The sequence below is a fragment of the Penaeus chinensis genome, chromosome 7, assembly GCF_019202785.1.
Source record: "Penaeus chinensis breed Huanghai No. 1 chromosome 7, ASM1920278v2, whole genome shotgun sequence".
NCBI classification, from domain to species: domain Eukaryota; kingdom Metazoa; phylum Arthropoda; class Malacostraca; order Decapoda; family Penaeidae; genus Penaeus; species Penaeus chinensis.
In genome coordinates, this window is record NC_061825.1 from 11161638 (window position 1) to 11170344 (window position 8707).

At 35.5% G+C, this 8707-nt stretch overlaps 2 protein-coding genes across 2 annotated transcripts; both read right to left on the reverse strand.

The window, feature by feature from the left end:
• Positions 1 to 19: 19 nt before the first annotated feature.
• LOC125026828 (pro-resilin-like) lies at positions 20 to 1589 on the reverse strand. Its single transcript, XM_047615428.1, has 4 exons — positions 1578 to 1589; positions 1080 to 1414; positions 803 to 858; positions 20 to 111 (listed from the first exon to the last, which is right to left on the reverse strand). The coding sequence occupies exons 1-4, from the start codon at positions 1587 to 1589 to the stop codon at positions 20 to 22; spliced, it is 495 nt and encodes a 164-aa protein (XP_047471384.1).
• A 6173-nt stretch (positions 1590 to 7762) lies between these two features.
• LOC125026829 (pro-resilin-like) lies at positions 7763 to 8279 on the reverse strand. The gene is made up of 2 exons (XM_047615429.1): positions 8268 to 8279; positions 7763 to 8155 (listed from the first exon to the last, which is right to left on the reverse strand). The coding sequence occupies exons 1-2, from the start codon at positions 8277 to 8279 to the stop codon at positions 7814 to 7816; spliced, it is 354 nt and encodes a 117-aa protein (XP_047471385.1). The 3' UTR covers positions 7763 to 7813.
• Positions 8280 to 8707: the final 428 nt, after the last annotated feature.

Here is an 8707-nt window from a genome sequence, read left to right on the forward strand (position 1 = left end):
AAACATATTAAGACCAATATCAATTAGGAACAGCTAAGTGTAATCTTGTATAGCCCAAGGGAACCTTTTGAAGTTTGGAATTTGCTGTCACTAAGTATTTGCAGTAAGATGCTGATAAAAATATAGTAAAATGTATCAATGAGAATATCATTGGTAACACTACCACTGTCATCATAAGTATTATTTCTATGAAGGCTAATCTTCATAATCATTCATTATGTACAAGAATTCCAACTTGCGAATTAGATTATTTACTTGGCAATATCATCAAAATGATAATATGTCGATGGTAGGTAATATAAAAGATTTTATATACATTTAAAGTTCACAGAGAAGGAAAATGACTTAGAAATTAATTCCAGTTATAATATTGCAGCCAAAGTGGAATGATTGATCTTAGAGAACATAGAAGTGATAAAACTTACAGAGTGGATATCCATGGGCTCCATACAGTGCAACCGGCTCTGAGTCAGTAATGGACACTTCGCATTGATGGTGATGATGATGAAAATAATCACATTACTAACAAACAATAATAACAGCAAGGGCAACAACAAAAATAACAATATCAATTATGATAACAATACAGGTACTTATGCAGTACTGAAAAAACAGCAAGAATTAATTTAACAACATCCATTATAAAAAAGAAACTTTTGATGAAGACAATGATAGTATTATCACTGACTAATGATACGATTATTGTTGCATTTTATATTTCATTAACATCGTCACGATTATTGAACTGCCACAACGGTTTTTCTCCGGCTATACAAGTTGATACTCTAGTGTTAATTAATACTTGATATTGGTCTAAATGTCAACGTCTTAAGTTTCCCTATATAATTTCCATGAAGCCTGTGAACAGCATAAAAGTTTCAATTATATCTTCAATCACAGTATTATATTTAGAATGTAGAGCTTGATATTAAACTTTAAAATATAATCTATATACATATACCAATAGTCACTTTTTTTACGTCATCCATAGAAAGATATCAGAAAACGCCAACGATTTGCTAGTTTATTAAATTATTCATAAATTATAAAACGTGTTTAGTAATGCAAAAAGTATCTACGCATAATGAGGGGCGGGTGTATAGGGGCGTGGTGTGGAGGGGTACTGGGCCTCACCCTCGTAGGTGACCTCGGCCAAGTAGCCAGAATCACCGTTCACAGTGTAGGTAACCCTCTGAAGACGACCGTCGGGAAGGAGGACGAAGTAGGAACCCTGAGTGTTAGGGCCATCTCGAGCCTCCTGATGGCCGAAGTCGTTGCCAGACGGTGGATCGTTGACGGCGTAATTGAAGTCGTACTTGGCAGGTGCTGATGAGGGAGCTGGTCCGTAGCCATAGGACGGTACGTTCTCAGGACTGGCGAGGGCAACGGCCACAAGGGCGGCGAGTGCAATTACCTACAATATCGGAAATGTTTTATCCATGCTATAGACATTGAGAAATTTTACAAGTACATAATAAACCATCTAGGATTAGGATATATATGTGATATATGTTTTAAGTAGAAGGCGTATCCCTGAGTTATTCAAAATAACCATGTACATTCATCTAGCGTCTCACCTTAAATTCCATGGTGTGTGACGGTGATCTGACACCGTAAGAGAATCAATTTGTTTATATAGTAAGACGTAGTAAAGCTCCTCCCCAAAGACCTGTGGGTGGAGCGATGAATCCCCTTCACCTTGGTGTTTGTAACCACATTTACTGCTTCACAATTTGAAGCTTTAAGAAATATCTTATTTTGATTTCACACACATACACACTAATAAGTTTAGATACACACACATATATTACATATGTATTTAATATACACCCGTAAATTTCTATATACATATATATACACAAGTATATATATATATATATATATATATATATATATACATACATACACACTAGCACACATGCATATTTACTATATATTATTCATATATATGTCACATATAGATATATATTCATATTTCAACTATATATCACACAACGACACATACATATAAGTACGAGTAATTTTTGACCAGACTGTGTCAAATTACAGAAATCATATCAGAAAAAAATCTACAATACAACATTCTGACAAAACATACCACGGAAGAAAGCAAATAAAAAAGATGAGCTGGTTCAGCACCTGAAATAAATTTCATAAAATGTGATAGGCACTCTTCAGATCCCCATTCAGAAGGTCATTACGATTAGTCACAGTTATGGACCCGCTAAGTACAACTATAACTACATACTTAATGACCCACCGTCTGGTAACGTTTTAAAGAAGCCCATGGCAACGACAGAACATAGATCCTAGTATGTTCAGTTCCGTGATGTTCCGCCGAAGGCTGCACTGTCAACGAGCACTATGGTTATGCGGATGATGTCACTTTTAAGGTTGAGGCACAGTACCCCGCCACACAAACTCATTATAAACCTAGCGACCATCCCCTTCCTACACCTATCCGATGGTACAGTATAAAGGTAAAAAATAATATTGGCAGTTTATTTAATTTTATTTCGAAATATGTACTAATATCCAACATATGAATGAAATTATTTTTTTCCTAATATCAAAATATTGATATGGCGATGGCATATGATATCAAATTTATTATACACATTTCGAGTCTACAATGGAATTTTACAAGGTCTTTGGAATTAAATCCAGGCAAAGTGAAAGTATAATAAAAGAAAATAGATATTGGATTTTAAAGATCATTATATAAGTACGGCTAGAATGGAGTGATTCGGCTCAGTTAATAATAGACGCCTCACAATTAGGATGGTGATGAAGATACTAGTAATACTACTGATAAGCAATAACAGCAAGAACAGCAGCAACAAAAATCAATATCAGTGATGAGAACATTAGGGATTGTATTACCAATGATTTATAATAAAATCCCTATTGATACACTTTATATTTCTTATATTTTTTAAGTGCTACAAAGTAACCTTTTTCGTCGGGATAGCGTCTCCTACTGCAGGCAATTAGTGAAAGCAAATCTACAATTTCAATTTTGTTGATTACTGATATTGGTCTCTGTACCTAGTACTTATAATCCTCTTTTGATACATTTAGGTATTTCGGAATTTCTCAACCTCTGTTGCTGTGTCCTGATTATTACTATACATATATATATATATATATATACACACACACACACACACACTTTGTCTTCCTGTTTACAATAAACTTTTCACCTATGGTTTCAGTTATTTAAATTGTCTTAAATGAGGGCCAAAAGTAAGCTGCAGATATTAATTTTAAGACATCTTGATTATTATCATTGTTATCCATATTATGATTTTGATTAATCTGGTCATGAAGCACTTGAACTCTTGATTTTTTCAAAAATATCTTCAGTAAAAGTATTAAAAAAAAAAAAAAAAAAAAACACGCTCATACCACTAACACTTTCCTGAGTTACCTCTATAAAGATATCAAAGAACGCCATAGATGTGCTAGTTTATTAAGTTATATATACATAAATTATACAATGTGGCTATTAAAACAAACTGTATCTATGCATACTGAGGGGCGGGTGTATAGGAGGGGCGTGATGTGGCCTCTCCCTCATAGGTGACCTCGGCCAAGTAGCCAGAATCACCGTTCACAGTGTAGGTGACCCTCTGAAGACGACCGTCGGGAAGGAGGACGAAGTAGGAACCCTGAGTATTAGGGCCATCTCGGGCTTCCTGATGGCCGAAGTCGTTGCCTGATGGTGGGTCGTTGACAGCGTAGTTGAAATCGTACTTGGCAGGTGCTGAAGAGGGCGTTGTGGCGCCATAGCCATAAGCCTGGTGTGTACTGGGGACGGGCGAGGGCAACGGCCACAAGAGTGGCGAATGCAATTACCTGCAATATCGGGAATGTTAGAACAGAAAGTACACTGATGAAATTTAGGATAAAGAATAATAATAATAAAACAAAAAAATATATGACTAAATCTAAACTTTTACCAAGAAATATGTCCTCAGGCATCTCACCTTAAAAGCCATGGTGTTTTATAGTTTCTGATGCAGTAAGATCGAATCCATCTGCTTTTATAGTTGGAGCAAGCAAAGCTCCTCCCTAATGAGGAACATAAAGTGTTATGGGCGGAGCGCTGTATTACCGGTCACCTTGATATTTGTAAGCGCTATGATTGCTTTATAATATAGGCTCTTACTGCACAACATGTGTATAAGATATATATATATATATGTATATATATACATATATAAGTACATATATAAATATGTGTTTGTGCATACAAACATGATTACACGCAAATCTACAAGTTTATAGCAAAGCTCATTGTTGAAATGTATATATGTATATATATATACATATATAAGTACATATATAAATATGTGTTTGTGCATACAAACATGATTACACGCAAATCTACAAGTTTATAGCAAAGCTCATTGTTGAATTGTATGTATATATTTATTTGTTTGAAGATATAGTAATTTATGCCTTACTAAGATAAAGATAATGATAATACCCGTACAAGTTCTACTGATAATAAAACAGTAACAACAGCAAGACCAATAACAAAAAGAAGCATTGATTATGAAAGTAGCGTTATTAGTAAATATACAGTAGTAATGAATATATTAAAACAGCAATGAAAACATCGATATCGACAACAATAACTATAATAAGAATGATTCTAGTTGTAGAAATATTATCACAGACTAATGTTAAAAATATTGATTCATCTTCTTACAGTATTTTCAGGATATCAACATAATTTATTTGCTACAAAGTATTGTTTTTCTCACGACGACTCAATGAACGTATATTTTACTGTCCAGCAAATCCTAAACTTCAAGAGGTCTCCGCAGACTATATATAAGATGCTACTCAATTATTAATAATTGATATTAGTGTCAATATAGACACCGTATTTTTTTATATATATTTTTTTATTATTATCATCAGGCTTGGCGCCTCACATGTCAGAGGTTCTTTATCTGTTTTGCTAGAACATTATTTTTTCATTGCTTCCTTTGTTTTGTGATTAACAGTTATTACATCAATCTTGGTTTCAATCACGTGAACCGTCTGCTAATTAAAGGCCAAAGATATCCTTCAAATGTAATTTTCAAGAACACGCATGGGTCACAATCATACGAGAACATGATATGCATAGACCCCGAATCTGCATAATTCTCTGCGAATTTTTCTTGCTAAATTATGCGTATGTTTTGTTTCATTTTAGGCTGACTTTCAGAACTGCCTGAGAAGGTGATGCTTTCATCAAACTTGTTTCGGTGGTCTTGGCTTTGACGGAGTTAGATCTAAGTGTTTTTGAGGTACAGTGTTGAGTACTTTTGTTTCTAAACGATGCCGCTATTTCGTTTCCTCTTCTCCCTGACAACTTTAACGCTTAGTTATTATTGATATTATTGTTATCATTATTGTTTTGCGATACAGAACATAGAAACATACCTGCTTACCATAAACACGTACATAATAATCACATTTTCCTGGGTTAACCATATAAAGATATCAAAGAACGCCACAGTATTTCTGTTACCTTTCCACCTCTCCTCCCTAGCAACTTCAACGCTAGATGATTCTTATTCTCACTGTTATGATAATTTCCATGATTATAAAGTTTCGTTTACATTTTCAGGGGAAGTAGGATTTTTTTTTTTTTTTTTTTTTTTTAAGCTCAATTCGATACAGAAAAGAAACACAAACACGAAATACTTTCCTGAGTTACCTCTGTAATGATATAAAAAAAACGTCATAGATGTGCTAGTTTATTAAACTATATATACATAGATTATATATTATGGCTACCAAAAAAACTATCTACGCACACTGAGGGGCGGGTGTATAGGGACGTGGTGTAGTGGGGTACTGGGCCTCACCCTCGTAGGTGACTTCGGCCAAATAGCCTGAATCGCTGTTGACATTGTAGATGACCCTCTGAAGACGACCGTCGGGAAGGAGGACGAAGTAGGAACCCTGAGTGTTAGGGCCATCTCGGGCTTCCTGATGACCAAAGTCGTTGCCAGATGGTGGGTCGTTGACGGCGTAGTTGAAATCGTACTTGGCAGGTGCTGACGAGGGCGTTGTGGCGCCATAACCATAGGCCGGTGTGTACTGGGGACGGGCAAGGGCAACGGCTACAAGGGTGGCGAGTGCAAATACCTGCAATATCGGGAGTGTTATAACAGAAAGTAAGTATATGACTAAATCGTTACCTTTGTACATGAACCTCTCCTCTGGCATCTCACCTTAAATACCATGGCGTGTTTGTTTATTAGGATATTATTTATTATTTCTGATGTAGTAGGAGCGATTCCATCTGTTTATATAGTTTCAGCAAGCAAGGCCCCTCCCTAAAGATGAACATAAAAATGTTGTGGGCGGAGCACTGTGTTACCCGTCACCTTGATATTTGTAAGCTCTTGTTGCTTTATAATATAGGCCCTTATTGCACAAAGAAATAACTTTATATATATATGTATGTGTGTTTACATACGTGTTCATGCAAATAAATCTACAACTAAATAGCAAAGTTCATTGTAGGAATATATATGTATATTTTTGTTTGAAGATATAGTCATATATGCCTTACTAAGATAATGATAATTCTACTACTAATAAAATGGTAGCACCAACAAGATCAATAATATCAAGTAAAATCAAAAGGAATTATATTATGATGATGGCAGCATTATGCGTATTTACACAGTACTGTAGAATAAATCAAAGTAATAATGAAAACAATGATAACGACAACAATAGCTTTTAGGAGAATGATACTAATGATAGCTATATTACCACCGACTAATATAATTATTGATGCGTTTTATTACATTTTAAAAATATCAACATGATTAAATTGTTACAGACTATTTTTTTTTATTTTTTTATCTCACGTCGACCCAAGGAACATATTTTCAACTGTAAGTAATTAGTGACAGCAAATCCAAAATTTCAAGGGGGTCTACTCAGATTATAAATATAAGACGATTGGTATTGGTCTCGATATCGATTTCCTATTTTTTAAAAATATATTTAGGCAGTATGCCATCTGCCCAGCTATCCTCTTATTTCGAAGATTCTTTATCTGTTTTGCTAGACCTACAGTTTTTTTTTTTTTTTTACTACTTTTGCTTTGCGGTTAACAGTTATCACATCAATTCAGGTCTCTTAATTATAGGTATCCTACAAATGTTACTTTCGAGAACACACATGGGTCACAGTCATACGGTAACATAACATGCATGGACCCCGAACGATTCTCTGGGAATTCTTGCTTAAGTATGCCTGCATTTTGTTTCCATTTAGATTGGCTTTTTGAAGTGGGAGAGGTGATTCTCTCATCAACCTTGTTCGTGTTCTTGAGGTACAGCGTTAAGTCCTGTGTTCACCGATGCCGCTATTTCGTTTCCACTTCTCCCCTACAGCTTCAACGCTTGATAATCATTATAATGACGTTTCCATAATTACCAAGTCTGTGAACTTCTTGAAAGTTTCGTTTATGAGCACAGAGTTCGATACAGAACATTGAAACATACCTGCACACACAAACACGCGCATACCAATCACATCCCTAAAAGGATATGAAAGTATTTATTTATTTGTTTTATTTATTTACTTTTTTTTTTTTTTTTTTTTTTTTTTTTTTTTTTTTAAGCTTAGAGTTCGATTAAAAAAAGAAACACTCACAAACACGCACCTACTAATAATCTCACTTTCCTGAATTATCTCAGTAAAGATATCATAGAACGCCATCGATGTGCTAGTTTATTAAAATATATATACACATAGATTTTACAATGTGGCCACTAAAACAAACTCTCTACGCATACTGAGGGGCGGATGTATAGGGGCGTGGTGTGGAGGGGTACTGGGCCTCTCCCTCGTAGGTGACCTCGGCTAAGTAGCCAGAATCACCGTTGACATTATAGGTGACCCTCTGAAGACGACCGTCGGGAAGGAGGACGAAGTAGGAACCCTGAGTATTAGGGCCATCTCGGGCTTCCTGATGGCCAAAGTCGTTGCCTGATGGTGGGTCGTTGACAGCGTAGTTGAAATCGTACTTGGCAGGTGCTGACGAGGGCGTTGTGGCGCCATAGCCATAGGCTGGTGTATACTGAGGACGGGCAAGAGCAACGGCCACAAGGGTGGCGAGTGCAAATACCTGCAATATCGGGAATGTTATTACAGAAAAAAAAAAAAACTTTAATATGATCTGACGACATCATAAGCAAAAGGCACTTTTTCACACGCAAATTAGTCCTCTAGTATATCACCTTAAATGTCATGGTGTGTGGTAGAATGCCTGATGTAGTAAGAGCGATTCCATCTGTTTATATACTTGGAGTAAACAAAGCTCCTCCCTGAAGATGAGAATGAAGAGTGTTGTGGGCGGAGCAGAGTATTACCGGTCACCTTGATTAAAAAAACTTTCCAAGTGTTATATTATTTTATATATATATGCACATATGCATAAGCATATGCAACACAAAGATATGTAAGTCCATTTTGTATATATATATAATGCCAATGCAATGTACATATATCTTCATATATTAAATTTTGTTAACATTTCGCATACAGTGAGGTTAGTTATTGTGTTTATCCTTTAAATCCTTCGTAGTATTTGTAGACGGTATACAGGAAGCATATCGATGGCTGATCGTGGAAGCAAATGAAATTTCAGTCCATTTCTATAATATATTCCATCTGCAAA